We start from the raw sequence: 18,712 nt of genomic DNA, 5'->3' as shown, positions 1-18,712 counted from the left end.
AAAAGTTAACGGAGTAATGGATTTTGTCACTCCTATTATTATTCTTTGTCTTACTTAGATTTGGGGCATAATCACGCTCTAAGTTTTGGAACTATGGTTCCCATATTGCTTTGGGAGATGTAAAGAGGCAGTATAATGTTGCCATAGAGTCAGTTGGTTAGCTAGCTAGCTGTGCCGTGATGTGAGCCCTGTTTTTTTAGCCTATAGCCTACATTTGGTAACAATTTGGCATGATTGTATGTTGAAAGTATGCCAAATTAGCTGTAAGCAATTCTTGTTTCTGGAAGTTCTGAAGTTATAAGGAGCATCTATTTTCTACGACTTTCAAGCAGAATTATGGATTTATTTTCAGTGGACATCGTAGATAATTATATCCTTTATGTGTTCAGATTTGACTGAGACATGACTCAGAGGAGTATGGATTTTGACGCAAATAGCAGCAATCGAATGCTAGGGGTTTTTGAAGTACCTCAGTTTCCTTTCACCTCAAATGGTATTGTTGCCTCACCTGACGCCTCTCCAATCTGCAAATTCACAATGCCTCACTTGAGACTGAATGATTCATTTCCATAAAAATGTGCTGTTACTAAATACATCTTTTTGTTTTATAGAATAGTACTTGTTCTGCCTTTTTTCATTCTCTTGTTTTTACACACATGTGGACATGTTAACAGATAGATCACGCCTTATATTACTCCTCTCACTTTAATTGTTTTACCTGTATTTTGATGACTGAACCTAGTTTGTTTTGTCGTATTATTACACACGCAAGCTCTGCATTTACTTATTTACCAATGCCTGTCTGGCATTGGGGTAATTAGGTTTTGATATGATTGTGATTTTGATGGGACTTATTCTCATTGCAATTTGTCTCATATAATTTTCTCTTTTCAATATTACTCTATATTATTGTGTTTTTGAATCCTTTCGGAAACTTTTGTGTATTTCATACTAAACAAAATTCATTCATAAACATTTTCCAAAACATGCAATAGATTTTTTTTAGCTTTGTAAATGTGCTTTTACTTTTTTTCCTAGCAGCCTCTGGTTCCTGTCCATTTAAGTTTGGTTTGGAAAATCAAGTTGTAGAGAAACTTGAAACTTGTTTCTGTCTATGATGCATTATAAACACCAGCATGGTCCTTTACCACATTGGTAAGAGAACAAGTTATGACCAAATATTATGACACCCTGGCATTTATTTTGATATATATGGTCCATTAAGATGAAACATCTAAGACATGGTAACAAACTGTCCACCCCAAATTTAATTTATATGAATTTGACCATCATTACATAATTACCTGGAATCTTATCTAAAGAGAGAATGTTTTTGGTCAGGGTGAATGAGCAGAAAGGGAACCTGTCCAAGGTTCATCTGAAGGGGAAACATCCTGGTTGAGATGAAAAACAACAGTGTTATTTTGGATTTGTTCATTAATTAAACCTTGCAACGTCTCTCATTTTTACACCATGATTTTATTATTCACAATATGCTCTCAGCAGAGACACAAAGTCACACTTTTGCTTGACGCATGAGACTCAACAGCCACTTCATCCTGGAAACACTGCACAAGTGGTCATTTAGAGACATACAATGAGAAAATGGCTCTGGGAATAGCTCTCTTTCCCACACCACCTGAACTCTTTTTTGTTGTCTTTAGTGTTGCCGATATGATCAGTTGATTTTTGGCAAGTTGTCTTAGTCTTAGGAGGCACGGCTAGGGTTTGCAGCATGGTATCTGTGATCTTACTAGATGAGGGAAGGAAATGGATATGTTGTTTTCTTTGTATCTAGCTCCATCCTGTAAAAGCAAATATACTGTGGGTAGTGGTTTTCCATGCCTCTAAAGCATGGATGCTAACACGGAACAAAGCCCAGGTCATTTATGTGGCAGAGGCAGTGTTTTACTGCAGATCAATATTTGTATGACTTCTTGACTAAGCCATAAAGGAGATATTAATCTCACCTTGAATAGTTTAATGAAATCAATATTTGAGACTGTCCTTGATCAAATGCTCAACTTATGTTCACCTTTTCCTGGCAAGCGACCTGTTGTGGTTGTGTCTCCTCTTATTAGTGATGGTGGAAGTAGTGTGACATTATTATACCATCACAAAACCTCTTAGACCACTTATATACCTACCTTGCACAATGTGATGCTTACATGCCTGCATACTACTTAAAGGATTAAAAAGTATATCCACAAGGGGAAGATTGAATCATCCTTGCTGATACTGAAATATCTTCCTTGAGAGTTTCCAATTTGCCCAACATAAACACAACTAAACACTCTTAAGTGCTTCCAAACACAAAGGCTTATTGTGTACATTTATGCAGTTCTAAATGCTGTCCTCGTCAGCCCCATATTTTGACTGATGCTCAGCTTCACAGCATAATGATGATTGCTTTTCACATAAAGAGTGTTTAGGGGGAAAAAAAGAACAACGAAGGCCACTGCTGTGACTGTCTATTCTTAGTCACGGATGTGTTGCTATAGCTATGAGTTTGTCACAATATGAAACACCAACGTCTCATTGTGCTGTGATGATACTTGGCTACCTGTCTTTGAATGGAGAGTCCTTGCAAACCGTTCCCATGAATTTCCTGGTGAGAATTGTGCTGAGACTGACTCACTCATTTGTGTGAAGTGGCGACATGCTGAAGGCTCAGCGGGATTTCTCTGTCAAGCTCCGGATCACGATTCAGTGGTGTTTCTGCTTCGCAGTCTGTGCTTGACTACCATTCCACACATCACTAAAGATAGGAGTCTTAAATTAAACCATGTCACATTTAAAAATCATCATGGCTCCTGTCATTCTGGTGCACACGTGCGAGTGATGATTTCCTGATTAAGCCTTTGAAAATTATTATACATTTTAACACTTTTCATTGAATATGCAACAGTTTTAATTTCAGTTTGTTAGCACGCAGGAAGGAACAAACACCAGGTGTTACTCTGCACTCTTTCTAAATCTCATCTGTGTCACTGTAGCTTTAGCTGATAGATGAAGTGCATTAGAGTCTCCGGAAAAGGATATTCTTTGATTTACAGCATTATGACTTCTAAATCATCTGCCAGGAGAAGCAGGGATGTGGAAAATGAGTACGAGAGCAACCTGGATTGACTCAGTCAGGTGGTTTATATAAACACTCAGTGACAAAACACATCTTCAGCTAGTGTTACTGAATGCTGTTGAGGACAGAAGATCATCCTATCCCAAACTAATTGAAAATGCATAACACCGAAATACCTAATTCTTTTCTTAGTTTTTAGTCTCGAGAACTATTGTCGATGATTTGCCACACAGTTGCTATCCTTCTGCACTGTGCCCTCTTCTTTTCCAGTCAATTTAATGCTGTCATGAGGTGCCTGCTGCATGCTTTGACTTTGTCAAGTGTCAGACAGTTGATTGTCAAAGGTACAAGATTCATTAACAGCTTACACCTTGGAAGTGTTGTTAGCAAAAGGTATAGCTTCTTATGAGTGAATCACAAGACCATGGAGTGCCATCATCTCTGTTTTGTTTTTGTTTTTTCCGGCACTGCAGAGGACACTTGTACTATTAACATTAAGTCATTCAATAGAATGGTGTAGGTGTACTCAAATGAGGAGATGAAGGTAAAAAAAAGAAATAAGAATATCTTCAAATATTTGATGACACAAATTACTAAAAATCCAGCCTTACAACATAACCTTGCTCAATAATATGGGTTGCAGCTCACTCCATTTGTCTAGACAGGAATGGTAAATAAAAAAGAAAAAGATATATTAATGTTGTGTATTTAATATCTCTGTTTAGCTCCTTTCTAATCTTATAATATCAACTGCTGTAGATGCTTATCCTTAGAATATGGATAGTGAACTTGAGGAACATGTTTCACTTTTTAGGAAAGACTGATGAAAGAAAACCTCAGAGATCACATTGAGTTGCAGAGGATCCAGGAAGTGGAATCTTCCTTAGCCCTAATTCCTTGCTTGCTAACAAGACAGTCAACAATGGTGATATAATCAGTTGACAGTAGGTTAGCAAAATATTTGAGTACACGAGACAGTCGCCACATTTTAACGTAGTGAAAATCCACCTGAAAATATTAAATATATATTTGAAAAAAACTAATGTTATCAAGGTCCTCCATAAGTGAGCCCTGGCAGTTCAACAAGGTCATTGTGGAAAATCTAGACTCACAACCCATCTCCACATGGAGATGTTGCACTCTAGTGAGCATGAAAATGTCATCCCATAGTTTTATTCATGAAGGGTATGCCAAAAAAAGTTTCTTTTTTCTTTTGAGCAGGCTAAACAATTTGATTTTGAGCCATGCCTATGTGTGCTTTGCCCCTGTGTCACCATTCCTCTCGCTGGAACCAGAGACTAATGTATATTTTATCTTCTTTTCTTTACACAGTCGCCATCCAGGTGCAAATCACTCCAACACAAGGGGAGATCAGCGTTGGAGAGTCCAAATTTTTTCTCTGTGAAGGTAAAAGTGATCTCAGACATACCTCATTAAACACAGCTTGATGCAAATGTCACCTCATATAACAATATTGGTAGTATTAAATGAGATAATTTGATAAAAGTGATAGAAGTCAGTTTAAATAATGAGGCCGGTGTACTTGTGAAAATACTCTCATTAGAAGTTAAGCATTAAAGACATTCAAGACAAAAAACAAAACAAGACAGTGCTGAAAAAGGCAAGAATAAATTGATTAAGCAGTTTATTCTGAGGAGGTAGTGGGAAGTTGAGATCACAGTCATGAAAGAAGAGGGCTTAGAAGAGGTGGGACAGAGGTGCAGTCTGAAGTGATAATGAGAGAGAGGTCTCAGACTGTCTTTGTTTTCAGTGTTCAATGTACATGTGCAGTTGTCTGAGATACAGGTGGTATTTGCAATAGCAGCTGTCTGACATTCTAGAACATTTGGTACATGAATAAGATCTTATTCATGCCAGTCAGGAGGTCTTAGTTATTATCAAACTCTTACTGGAGTAAGAGTAATAATTCTCCAGTTGAAAAGGATGTCAAAATGTATTTAGGGACCCTTGTGTTCCTTTAGAGATGAGATAGCATTAATATGTTTCAGCGAAACAAAAAGAATTATCAGCATGCACGCATCTTTATAAAAAATGAATGATGTGGAAAAATTGTTAGATTTTTCTTTCAGTGAAAGGTGCCTCCTACAGTATTGAATAATCATCTATCCTACTGAGCAAAAAAGAAATGATTTATACCACTCTGTTTTATTTTGAATATTTAGTCTGATTTTGAAAAGACAGACTGTAGGGAGATGAGTTTTGATTTAACAATAATGTTTTAAAGCCATCATCACACCAGTAATTCTTGATTTACAGAGTGTAGCTATCAGCTTTTTTGACTTGTTGAGGTAATGTTATTTATATACAAATTTATATCATGATAATATTTGTTGTTGTTTCATCTTTTTGATTTTGAGTTTACTTACAGAATATCATGCAAGCATAGAGTCTTGCCTAAATTTGTTAAAGTAGTTGCATATCTATGATGTAATACATTAGGGATGTAACTGAATATGAATACATTATTTGAATATGAACGGATAGTGAACTCTGAACAGATACGAACAACAGTGCCGGGGGTTCAAATCCAATCCAAATTCCTAACAAAAATGCAAAATTGCAAAACTACAAAAGAGAATTCCACTTTCTTCAATAACAAACCTGTATATTGTGGTTATCATTTATATGGCAGCTGTGGACTTCCTTAAAGAATTCTTGCTTCTTTGCCTCATTCTTCATTTTCTGTTTTTCAGTGGTGGGAGATGCTAAAGACATAGACTGGTACGACCCCAGTGGGGAGAAGATCCTCGCCAACAGGCCTGACATTTTTGTGAGCCGCAGCGATGAAACCACATCGACCCTCACCATATACCACGCCAACGTGGACAATGCTGGTATCTACAAGTGTGTGGCAAAGAACGGGGACAAGGAGGCCCAGGCCACAGTCCAAGTGAAGATCTTTCGTAAGTCGAGTTTTGGAGTGCCTTCCAAGTTTCTTTACATGCAGAAGTAGTTAGTAGAATGAAAACTTAAAATGTAGATTGAAGAATAAATGCAAAGGAAATCTAATTATATTGCCTCTGTAGTCCAGTGCTGTGTCTCAATTCGGGTACTTCCTTTAGCACACTTCCATGTTGTAGACTGTGTACACTATGTACCTACTTGCATAGTGCGTGACTTTAGACAGGGTCGTGTTGTCTCAAATCGAACACAGCTGTTGTGCACGTACCAGTGATGATCGCAACATTTGACCACTTCTTCTTCTTCTTGTTAATGGCAAATTACAACCGTTCGTGGTACCAAATGATTACAGACTGCTAAATTAACCCAATAAACATACTGGTGGCTTCTATCCCACAACAGTATAGTGGCACTGCGTGGGGAAAAAAACACATATATAACTTACATTTGTATAGTGCTGTGTTCACCGGAGCAACCACAACCACTGCAGCTTCCTCATCCGCCATTTTCACCATATGGGGGTCCCTCCCCTTCCGCTACGTAGCCAAGATGTCGACCATTGAGGGTGAGAAGTGTCCAGCGTTCCACAATCAACTTTTTGACTGTTATGAGTCCACCATCCAGGTACTCATTGTGCTCGGCATTTTGCCACAAAAGTCAGTGTGGACGCACTTATGCACTCAAAATAGCAAGTGTAAGTACAGTAGGAACGCAAATTGAGACACGGCTCAGTTGTTGTAGAAAAAGTATGCTGATTGCTAAATCATGGATTTTAAAAACAAAGGGATGGGTTTAAATTGCATGGACATAGTGTCTGTTTAGAAAACATGAACATAGTGTCTGTGAGAACCCCTATAGGTTATTGAATGAGCGTTTTGCATTCTGAAATTTCTGTTTACAGCCATTTTGTCAGTTGTTTGACCACAGAGGCTCACAATGATAGCCTCAGAGACCTGTCAAGGCAACCCCGCCCCACAACTTACCCCACTTTAAATCTTAAAATAAACCGTTGTCAGAGTTTAAGTTGTGTCATCTTCATGACCATGCAATCTCTGTCTCTTACAAATTCTGTTTATACTAATTTGCAGCAATACATTTTGAAAGAAATATAACACCTCCTGCATTATGTTTTTTTTATTTACATTATGAGAAAAGGTAGTTTTTGGGGTTTTTTCAATTGACACTGGAGATGGAGACAGGAAACAAGTTACTCCCTCTGTGCAGTACAAGATCATAGCAGTTAACGCAAACCTTACCCTGTCTCATAGAAATTACGTTTGTATTGTACTAAATTACAGATATGTTGGCAACCTTTTTTCCAGTCAACATGATCCAGGCAGGGAGCTGCATTTGTGGGGTCGTGTTGTTTCAGGCAAGACAATGAAATACAATCCAGGAAGTCTTTTTAGACTAATAGATTCATGAGTTTGAAGGCTTATCAGATGCCAAAACATGCCACGGCGGTTTGTAATATATTACGAGGAAGGATTTTACAACTCTGGTCGCTGCGATTATGAGATAAACAGTAGAAATACAGCATTCGTGTTTCAAAGTAATCTACCAGGAATGTGAGCTTGCGTGTATTGCCGAATGATGTCGCTTTGCGTTGTGGCGAAAGTTGAGCCAGGCTAAACTTTTTTGCTGGAGCCTTCCATTTCAACGGAGGCACCCCCTCCATTTCAACGGAGTCTCGTTGAAATGACTGAGGGTGCTGTGTTTTTTCAGCCAGTCCTGCTGTCTGTCTGAACGCGGACTGAGAGGCTTTGAACCGTCTTTATCTCGACTACCTTCCCACACCATCTGTGATTACATAAAAACTAAACCAACAAAACATTTATTAGAGAAGCAGAAGCTCAACCATATGGTGACTCGTTACACTGCTAATCCACTGTAAGATTTTTTTCAGCAATGTAAATATGCTACATGAGTTTTCACCTTTAGAAGTGTCAGTCTGAATGTTAAGATATTTCTAACCATGTATAATGTATTTGTCACATCTCCCTACAGAAAAGATCACCTTCCAGAGCGCTCCCAGCCCACAGGAGTTCAATGAAGGCGATGATGCTGACATAGTTTGCAATGTGGTCAGTTCACCACCACCCACCATCATTTGGAAGCATAAGGGCTCTAAGATCCAGGTTGCCAAAGATGGTGAGCCAGTCCAAATAAAAATGTTCCAATGCTTGAGCTACTTTCTCAATTCCAACCTGCCCCATCCCCTCTCATCCTCCTGACTCCCTGAGCAGTCACTTTACCTTCCTGCCAGTGCTGTCTGCCAATTCATGCTTTCCAATCAATTTGTCACATTCTTCCTCATCTCCTTCTCTTCCTGCCCATCATCTATGAACAAAGCCATGCATTTTCAGTGGGGAAGGTTTAGACCTCATAGATGATGCATGAACATGGAAATTGTATTTTGTGGCCCAGCAAGAAGTGGTTATTGTCACTAGAAAAGATGTCTGAGGGCAGATTGGACTTTAAGTTCCCCAAATATAGGGAGAACTATTCTCGAGGCTGAATCTGAAAAACTCAAGAAAAAAATGGAAAATTGGAAGGATAAGAGAAGAGCTAACAATGCAATTTATGTCTGCCACTGCTGTCACTAAAAAAAAAATGCAATCTAGACCTACCAAGTTATGCAGTTCAGTTCAGATTTCCTTTGACGCCATCTTATTTTTTAACACATGTAGAAATAGAAATTAGGGTTTTAGGAGCACATACTTGGTAGAAGTGTTCACGGTTGGGTGTAGTCCTGTCCTCATCCCAGGTTTACCAAGTTTTCTCATTGTTGTAACTGTACTATTTTATATATATTATAGGTACGCTCAACTGAAAATCTGTCTTTTGAGTATATCAAATACTCACAGCCTTTAGACTTGAAAGTACATTTTGACAAGTTTGTAGCTTTCTCCCTGACAGAGGACGGAAGTTGTAATCAGCTTCAATTTGCAGCCATTACCATGGATTCCAATGGTGAGTGACAGTCACAGCAGGGGAAAAAAAAACAGAACAAAAGAAAAGAAAAACATCAAAAGGTCCATAGAAACTTCTCAATGATCCTTTTCTACACTGTTCTAATAATGTTCTAATCACTTGTTGCTTTGCCAGTAAACACACTTTATAGCTATGAAGTTTGACAGAGAACTAAGGTATTTACCTCTGTTGTGGAGAAAACTACGATGGTTTTGAACATACAAATAAACACTGTAGAAATGAATAGTACTGCAGAAGTGGATCGAGAAGTTTCTATGGACATTTTGATACATTTTGCTTTTGTGGCTCTAGGTCAACATTGGAAACCATTGTAACTGCTGTGAATCCAAGCTGACTACAGCTGCTGTCCTTCGTGAAGGAACGAGTTACAAACATTTCAGTGTTCGGCCCCTTCTGCCAATGAGATGAGGAGGGCCTAAATGGTGTAGTGTGTGTGTATATATATATATAACATGACAACATTGTCCCAGTGCAGCTCTACTTCAGAGATGTCAACTAAAACTTTGATCTGCTGTGTGAGGACTGAGGTGGAGATGAGGCAGCAGACTGGGTTTTGTTTTACGCTTGGATTGGGCCTATTTTAACCTTACAGTAACCCCTCCTTTGATGACCGCTGGAGAGCCTGGAGTCACCACAGTGTTGTGCTAAGTCCGCCTTTATTCTTGGAGTCTGGTCAAGGAATGTGTTTTTCACTGGAAAAACCACTAATTGTAACCGACACTGAAAACTGAAAACTGCTTATGTAATTTTCCTCAGAGCAGCAGTTGACCTAACTATATGCTGCATGTTGCAACCTCCCCCCAGAACTTTGTCACTGTAATATGTGTCAATGTAACATGAATTAAGCTGCTTAAAAAAATGTGAAGCTTATTTTTCTATTTAAATACCTCACAAAGCTCTCAAATTAGAGTTGACTTCAGATATGTTGACTTTACTTTTATATTTGCTATTTATTTTAGTTCACAATTCTGTACATGGAGGATTTTTTTTACTTATTTACATGCAGACAGGAAGCAGAAAATAGACAACAATATTATGAAAATTGGTGGTGGTAGATGTGTTGATATTTTTTACACAAGTTAAAGCCGAAACACCATGTTCAAATACTAGACTACAAGAAAAAAACATTAAAAATTATACTTAAGCAAAGTATCACTGTACCGGTATCAGGAGTAAGAGTACTCATAATGCAAAATGTACCCTTATTACTGATGCTTTAACATACTGTGTAAGCAGCATTAAAATGTTGTAGTAGCTATTGGAGGTGGAGCTAATGTAACTGCTGCGGTTAATCTATAACAATGTGTCATTTCATAACCTGATCAAATGTATTTTTTTTAATGTAAAATGGAAATCAACTAATAACTACACAATTTCAGAGAAATTTTGATACATAAATTGTGCATAAAGAGTGGAAATTGCTGGAATTAAAGAAGTTTTTTGAGAAAATTTTAAGGGATTGAGCTTAGAGTGTGTGACATCACACAACACACATCCATTATAAAATCTGAAACGGTCTTTAAAAAGCATAAAATGTAAACTGCAATTCCGTAAACTGTACTAGCTATTAAAAAGCTGATTAGCTGTCAAATATGGGTAGTGGGGTAAAAAGTACTGTATTTCCTTCTGAAATGTAGTGGAGTAGAAATGTAAAGTAGCATAAAATTGAAATACTTAAGTAATCCTCATAATTGTATTTAATACAGTAATTGTACTTAGTTGCCCTCCAAGACTGGAAGGGAGCTAATGGTGATAATAGTTGAGGTGGAATTGTTTGTACAGTAATGTGCAGAAATCTCAAAGTGATGGAAAGAAAATTTTCACTATCCCAAGCCAACATAAATTACTCATTAGCATGGAAATTGAACTGGAATCAATTGGCCTGTGAATGTCACGCTTAACAAGTACACCCTAAATAGCCACAGTTTTTAATCCAGTACACACTGGCCAGTCACAAATTTTGGAGAAGTATATTAGTTTTCCAAATTGGGATGTGTAAAGAACAAACAACAAAAATGACTCCTTGTCTTGAGGCTTAAATCAGATATGGTCAGAGCCCTGGATTTTAATAATGTGCTGGATGCTTTTCCCCAGAAACGTGTGAGAAACAACACCTGGTTTCAGTTCAAACAGCTCACTCCGTTACTGTGTGTTTATGGCTGGTTTAATTACAGGTGCAACAGTTTGGCAGGCTCTATGATCGTTGTAAAACACTGCTGAAATACGTCTGGTGAAGCCAGGTTGTCATGCAGGGCTCTCTGTGTTCTTCCAACCACTTGCTTGATTACCAGGGATAATTGGGACTTTTAAATCTGGTTCCAACTTCCTGTCTGAGTATTTTAGTTTTTAAATGTTCCTCTTGAACCTTTACTTGTTTTATGTCCACAGTCAGATTTTCAAGATTCAAGGAAATAATCATACTTAATGTCACACTTCAGTTACAGTAGGAACTTGTTGGCTTTTTCTTGGATCTTAGATTTATTTGACAGCATTAAAGTATTGCATACAAACATGGCCCTCCATTTGGATTTGTGTGATCCACTGACAATAATTAATTCCTGATTTTAACTTGTTGTGACTTCTAGGAAGGAAAATACATAATTTGCCTGGAGATCAAGCATTGAAAACACATTGACAAATTTAAGTTTACTGTTTTGTTGCATCAGGATAATCTTGAATGCCATATGTGATAAATTACTGTTCTCTGTTTGCCTTTTCTGTTTTAGTGCGATTCAAGATCATGGATAATGGGCACCTGCAGATCCGCGGCATCAAGAAGATAGATGAGGGCATGTACCACTGTGAGGCTCGTGTCATGGCCAGGGGAGAAATTGACTTCAGGATTATTAAGGTCGTTGTTAATGGTAAGCACTGCATCTCTTTCACCTTCCGCTCTCTGCCTACCCTGTTGCTCAAAAAGGAGTTGTTGCTGAAGTGGTAGGGTACAGTGATGATGAAAGCCTTAAATATGGTTCATATACAATTTTTTTGGCCCCGAATGATGATGTCAGTTGGTCAGTTAATTTGTCCACCTGTCCAACTCTTTGGTCCAGAGCAAGATATCCAAAATAATTACTGGCCAGATTGTCGTGAAATACCAAATATCAAAATTTAATGGGCAGGATGAACTCTTTCCATTTTTGAAAAACCAGAAGGCTTTGCATAGCAATTATGCTTACATTTTATCTTATAATTCCATAATAAGGCAGATTGCCCTACAAATTGCTCTGCACACTTTCTGCAGGAAATTGATGACGTTTCTGTAGGTGGCGCTCTTTTCTTAGTTTTTTGTCAACTAACCAGCGCAAATAATGTTTTCCACCATTATTAGACACTACGTGTACAAAAGTTTTTATTAACTGGCAAGAATCACTACTGTCCTACTGTATATCAATCATGATAGGCAGTAGCAAACATGGACAGGAACCAATTATCAGTTTAAATCTATATATTTAGATGAAGCCTCTTCAGAATACCTCCTCATAATTTTTTATACACTTGCTGCATGTGCTCATTATTTATCTTGTATCAATTTTTGTCATCTCTTTTTTAGTGCTTCCCACCATCCGTGCCAGGCAGTCAGATGTCAATGCTACAGCAGACATTGGTAGCTCTGCTTTGTTGGCCTGTGATGCAGATGGCTTCCCTGAACCCACCGTCACCTGGGCACAGTACGTCACCCACTGCTGTCATTGGCCTATTTTGATGAGTAGCATCAGGGGTGGATCTGAGCTGTCACAAAAATTAAGTCCTTTGTTTAGTTTTTTTTCTAACCTCTGACCTCAAAGGGAAAAATCATTAAGTAAAGCACAAATGGGAAGAAGAATTAATTAGAAAAAGACATACATGGTGCTGAGTGAACCTTCTTATGTCGCCTCACCAAAAACAAATTAGCCAAAAATGCTGAAAGCATCCATCAAGGCAGTACAATAGATTCTAACAAGACACTATTTTCTCAGAGGTAATCTGCCAACCAGGTAAAAACGTCCTGATAAGATACAGTTGTATGAAGATGATGTAGAGCAATGTAAGACAAAATGATAAATGTACAAAAAACATACACTTGAGCTCAACATCATATGTACCAATTCTGGTTAGACTTGTACTGTTTGAACTGTAAGAACTTTGAGGTCATTTGCATCAGAATTAGAATAAGAGTAAGAAATAAGAATAACATTTATAAATGTTGTTTTTTTTAATCAAGCAACAAGGCTCCAATTATAGAATTTTTATCATTCAGCAATAACGTTTTCATTCACCCCTGCAGCCCTGAGTATAAGGTCATGGAATGAAAATCTGTGAATTGATTTTCACTATACAGGTAGAAATCAGTCAGTTGGCCATACTGTGCTTTGTCTATTGCCAGAGCAAGGAGTGGTGGGATAGTACTACTACTATCTCCCACTAATACTTCCAGGTCAGTTCAGTTAGTTACAAACGTGTTGTCAGGATTTCTATGCCCTCTGTCTCCAGCTGCTGGACACAATGACAATGGCAATGTGCAGACACACCAAGGTAGAAAAATGCTGTTGAGTCCTGAAAGACTTCTTCTAAAACTTAAATATAATGGCTGATTTAATCACACACCTGTCCACAGTAGCCATGCTAAAAATATTCAGCTTCAGATTAAGAAGATAAACTTGGTTTCTTGAACTAAGAACATCAGGGTTTTTTTTGTACTTCAGTTGTGCTTCAAACAAGCCCCCTGAAAGGGCACCTCAACACCAACTGGAAGTGCAAATTGCATGTTTCAGGTTTAGCACTAATCCACCGGGGCTGGTAGCTTTTGTGCCCTTTAATAAACTGAGCCTTCTGATAAAATCTGAGATAAAAAAAAAGGAAACTCTCTCCCTTGCTGGTGATGCTGAAACTCTTTGTTCAAAGTATTTGTGCCCCATTTGAAAGTATTGCATATGCACAATATACATTTCAGGGAGTTGGTGTTGTAAAGTGTTTGTAAATATTAGGGCATAGATATGAATTTGCATGGCCTTGCCTACAAATAGTTCTGTGGGAGAAATGATGAGATTTACATCTATTTACATTTGCATGACTGTAGCAAGTACAAAAAAGGCTTTTATTGGTATTATTAGGCAGATTTCCACTCTGCACACATTATTTGAATTGCACACCATTTTCATCTGGTTAGTGTGGTTATATAGCAGACACTCACGCATGTGCAAACAACCTGTTCTCATTCCCAGGTCCCTTGGTATCTCATACAGATGCACAAGGTACACTTGAGCATCTGTATGCTTAGAATTGTTGTGTTTTCATTACCTTAGAATAAGCTGTTTTTATCTACATAGGGAGTGTGTCACCTTTCAAGGAGGCCCCCATGTTGCACCCCCATGTTTCTTTAGTAGCCCACAATGGACATATCAATCACAGCCACCGTAGTTTCTCCAACATGCTTGGAAGGGGAGGGTGATGCAAGCGGACCTTTAAGGTATTCCTTAAATGTGAGTAGAACAACTGTGGTTGGGGTTTGATAGCATTTTATTGAACACAGTATTGAATCCACCAATCCTGTGAGTCCTGTGACAGTGAAATAACAGTTAACAGTCTAGTTATTTTGCACAACTTATCTTTCCAACATCATCTCCAAACTAAACAACAAATTCTTAAATCTCATTGCCCTTAAAATGAACCCATATTAGTGTTTTCAGTATAACACCCCTATCAACAGGATGCCATGGTTTGTCAGTGACAGTCACCGTCAAAGTTGCACACTATGCTGATCCATCCACCCACTCCGACATCCTCTGTGCATCCTCTGAGGTTTTGAGGCTCTACACCAATGTCACGCCATTTCCACCTTTGTTCCTGACAGACAAGAGTGATGATTCACATAGCTGCTCGAGGTCTCTTGTAAGGTAAACGTGAACATAGTTTAGGTATTCAAACATACGATTGATGCTGACGTTTTCTGTGGAGGTCTATTTTTCACAAGCTACTTGCCCTAAACACTGCAGGTCTCGATTGAGAACTATAAAATTGATAAGCTTAAAATATTAATATCATATGCATGAAAGTTTAACTGGGAGATTCTGACTAGTGATATTAATGTGACTCGATAAGCTGACTATTTTGCCAGACAAGAATCATCTCTTGGTGTCGTTGAACTCAAAGACATTCCAGTTCCAATCGTACAATGGTGTTAGAGTGGTGCTTCTTTCTCTAGCAAATGACCTTTGGCAGAGTACAGACGAGGAGATGAAGAGAGATAAACGTTTCAATAAGAGATTTGTTTGCATTTGAGCTAACAAATACCGGTATTTGACCAACCTGCAACTAAATCCGAAATACAACCAGCTATCGGAACCCAACCGTAGGTACAACTCCAAAAACTCTAGATCCAAAGTAACTAGTTTTTTCTAGGAAATTAGTAATGACTTTACACACAAACCTAGTAATGGATTTGCTATTAGCTGGTATAGTACATGTCAAGTAACTTTATTCAGTATGAATTGTTGATGCTTGATCACCACTCAGTTTTGACAAGTACAAATAACCAACATTCATTTCTCTTCATACAGCTATTTGCTCAATGCACTTTCATATTCATGGTGCATCATTTACAGCTGTCACGCAGCAGCACCACCGCTGTGCAGAGGAATCTCTGAATAAGGCTTTTTTGCAGAGATGTGAGTGAATAAGACTATTGAACACTCTGATGCTGCTCACAGCTGTCTTCCATGCAGTAAAGCTGGTGTGTGATGTGGGTGTTGAGGCTGAAGGAGATGCAGTTCCTGGCCAGAAGAAGGCGGAGACAGACAGTGATGTTGTAGATGGGTGAGGCAGTAAAAAAAACAGAAGTGTAAAGTTCTATTTGGTATTTGTCATTCACTGTCTGCCTTCAAAATGCTTCAGGAAGGCTGCTACTCCAGGCATACAAATACTTAATACTAACATTATTCTAACCTCTAGTGAAGACTTCAGCTTCTCAGGAGTAAAAGAGGGTTTCTCAAAACTGAAAAAACATGCATCATCATCAAATTGGTGCATGGCCTTTTTAGAAACACAGATGTAAGGGCTAAAGGAGAGCTGAGGCAAACAAAAGCTGTGGAAATGTTGGAGATGTTTGCAGAGGCATACAGCACAGGACAGCTTTTCGGTCTCCCAGCCTTTGTTGTATACCAGCTGCTCTCTTCCTGAGATAAAACCCCAAACAGATCATTGTCAGTGAGTTAAGAAATTATTTGTAGGCCCCTCAAGATGTGTAAGCAAACACTTGTGATGTGAACCCTGCCATGTCTTTTTCCTCTTTTTCCCTCTGCTACAGTAACAACATCGTCCTTGAAACGGGTGATAAGTACAGCCTGAACGAGGATGGTTCAGAATTGGTAATAAAAGATGTCAAGAAAGTGGATGAAGGAGATTACACTTGCATCGCCAAGAACAAGGCAGGAGAGAAAGCTGAGGAAGTCAGTCTGAACGTGTTTGGTAAGAGAATAACTTGCCTACGATAGCATAGAAAACAGTGTGGCTCTTTTTTTCTCTCTGGCCTTTTCTTTTATACTTATTGACATTTGCTGTGCATCTTTTCCAGTGGCTGAGTGCAGGATTACACAGCGTGAAGCATACAGTTTAAAGAAAATCGTGTCCTATTGAAAACTAATTAAGCTACCCCTTAGGACATTGAAAGATGTCACACTAGAGTTTCTCTTCATGAGGAAATTTGCACCAGCCTTATGTAAACATTTGCTTGCAGCTCTATTATAAGTCAATGGGGTATGAAACCACAACTCTAATGAAGCCTGTCTGTATACTTTACTACAATAATGCTAACAATATTACAGCTATTTATCTGCACTAATATTTTTTTTAAATGGATCAAATGAAATGTGAAAGATGTCACTCATGGTGACGAAAACCAAAGAGAATTATCAGCAAACTCTGTAGCTGCTATAGCTTATTGTTTTATTGCAGCAGGCAACTGTTTCCAGCAAAAGAAACCTCTGATAAACGCACTGTACACTACCTTCCCAGCAGTAAACAACACAAATTGTTGTTTTGCCACCAGCTGTTGAAGTAAGTCGAACATCTAGCAGCTAAAGAGCCAGCTATTTTTCCTCAGGAGTTCGTAGAGACCAAAAGAGAGCTAAAAAGAGAATAAATACATTCATCAAGTTACCAGATAAAGTGTCACTTTATAAAATTGGTGGGCTTTCAGCTTGTTCCACTGCCCCCAAGTGGCCAAAAAATCAATGAATGCAAGGACGATTATACAACTTCAAGGGACAACACTGCTAACAGATACCAGCAGTAGGCTGCAACAAACAAAACCTCTTATATGAACATTTATTTAAATTTTTTGTCTTGTTTCTAGTGCAACCCAAGATAACCTACCTGAATAACCAGACTGCCTCAGAGTTTGACGAACAAGTCACCCTGACCTGTGAGGCCTTGGGCGACCCCACACCCACCATCTCCTGGAGTTTTGAGCACAGGGTATTCACTGAAGGAGAGCAGGTACTGATTTTATTTTTTTCTTTCTAGCAAAGGTCACTGGTCCACAGTCTTGAAATAACTTCATTTTGCTTTATTTCCAGCCTTCCCATCTAAGATCATTAATAGCCAATCAGTTGGCCAATCAGCTCAAACTGCTTGCTGTGCTTCATACACTCAAAACTTCTTGCCACCTGAATTTGCTCTTTGTACAGTAATGTTTGGATTCTACCATCTCTCTAAACTTTTGGCAGCCTTCTTCAATACTGCTGGAACTGCACTAATGATTTTGTACATTTCCGTCCTTAATGCTAGAGGGGAGAGTGTGCAGATTTCCATGAACCCAATTTCCAGGCAGTGCCATGGCATGATATTCCCCAACGTTGTTAAACGTACATGTAACACTCTACTTCACTCCCTATTAATCATGAGCATTTAAAAGGGAATATTTTTGTGAAATTACTATGAAAAGTGCTCATTAGAAATTCACAGAAAATTAAGTGAGAATTAGTTTGAAAAAGGGAAAATGATGTCAGTGAAATTAGCCAAATTATTGCTGTGTTAAATTCTGATTGTTTTGAGCTCAGTTATGCTACTCTGGTAAACTGCTGTGATTATCCACTTTGGAAATGAGCAGGCACTTTTTCTAAGGATGAACATGATATAAGAGTAAAAAAGTCTTTGCACGTAACGCCATATAAGGTTTATGCATCTTTGTCATGCTTTAATGTATATCCTCATTTTTCTCTTCATGTCCTTCAGGAGCACTGGAGATAACACTGGATTAAAGCTTTGCTATAGAACATGTTAAAAGGCTTCTTAAGATGTGTGAGCTATGAATACCATCCTTGTGCATTTTCTCCATTACACTGGTCACAGCGTGTTGGCATCGCCAGCCTGAAGAGAGAATCTCATCCCAAGTCTATTGTTATACTCTTATCAGCTCATTAAAATTGTATAATTTTGAAAAATCCATCTTAACGGCCTATTCTGACAACATGCATCATGTGAGCAGTAGACGGATTAGTCACTTCAGAGGGGTAATTTTCTGCTGTGAATGCTGTAAACAGTATTAAGATAATTACCTTGCTGCCTCTAGCAGGTTTGTGGATTCAGAAAGAACACCTCATACGTTCGTTAGTGCTTAAGCTTGCATTAGATACTGCAAAAATGATAAAGCATCTTCATATTACTTCTCATAATAATGGAAGTTAGGTACTGTATATTTCCCTTGCAGAGGTTCCCATCACCTGGGTTATGGACTGG

The 18,712-nt window shown here is 38.4% G+C and overlaps 1 protein-coding gene across 17 annotated transcripts in view; it reads left to right on the top strand.

Moving 5' to 3' along the window:
• Positions 1-18,712, top strand: part of ncam1a (neural cell adhesion molecule 1a) — a 246,876-nt gene that overhangs the window by 166,743 nt on the left and 61,421 nt on the right. For all 17 annotated transcript variants that reach the window (XM_044221768.1, XM_044221767.1, XM_044221766.1 and 14 more), the window contains 7 exons: positions 4,412-4,486; positions 5,794-6,003; positions 8,009-8,152; positions 11,722-11,859; positions 12,549-12,666; positions 16,281-16,441; positions 17,328-17,470. In XM_044221768.1, coding sequence (XP_044077703.1) covers positions 4,412-4,486; positions 5,794-6,003; positions 8,009-8,152; positions 11,722-11,859; positions 12,549-12,666; positions 16,281-16,441; positions 17,328-17,470 — 989 coding nt within the window. The remainder of the gene's footprint in view (positions 1-4,411; positions 4,487-5,793; positions 6,004-8,008; positions 8,153-11,721; positions 11,860-12,548; positions 12,667-16,280; positions 16,442-17,327; positions 17,471-18,712) is intronic.

This window comes from Siniperca chuatsi, linkage group LG14 (assembly GCF_020085105.1).
Source record: "Siniperca chuatsi isolate FFG_IHB_CAS linkage group LG14, ASM2008510v1, whole genome shotgun sequence".
Classification (NCBI taxonomy): Eukaryota; Metazoa; Chordata; class Actinopteri; order Centrarchiformes; family Sinipercidae; genus Siniperca; species Siniperca chuatsi.
The sequence above is the reverse complement of the archived record's forward strand: the minus strand, read 5'-3'. Positions and strand labels throughout refer to the sequence as shown.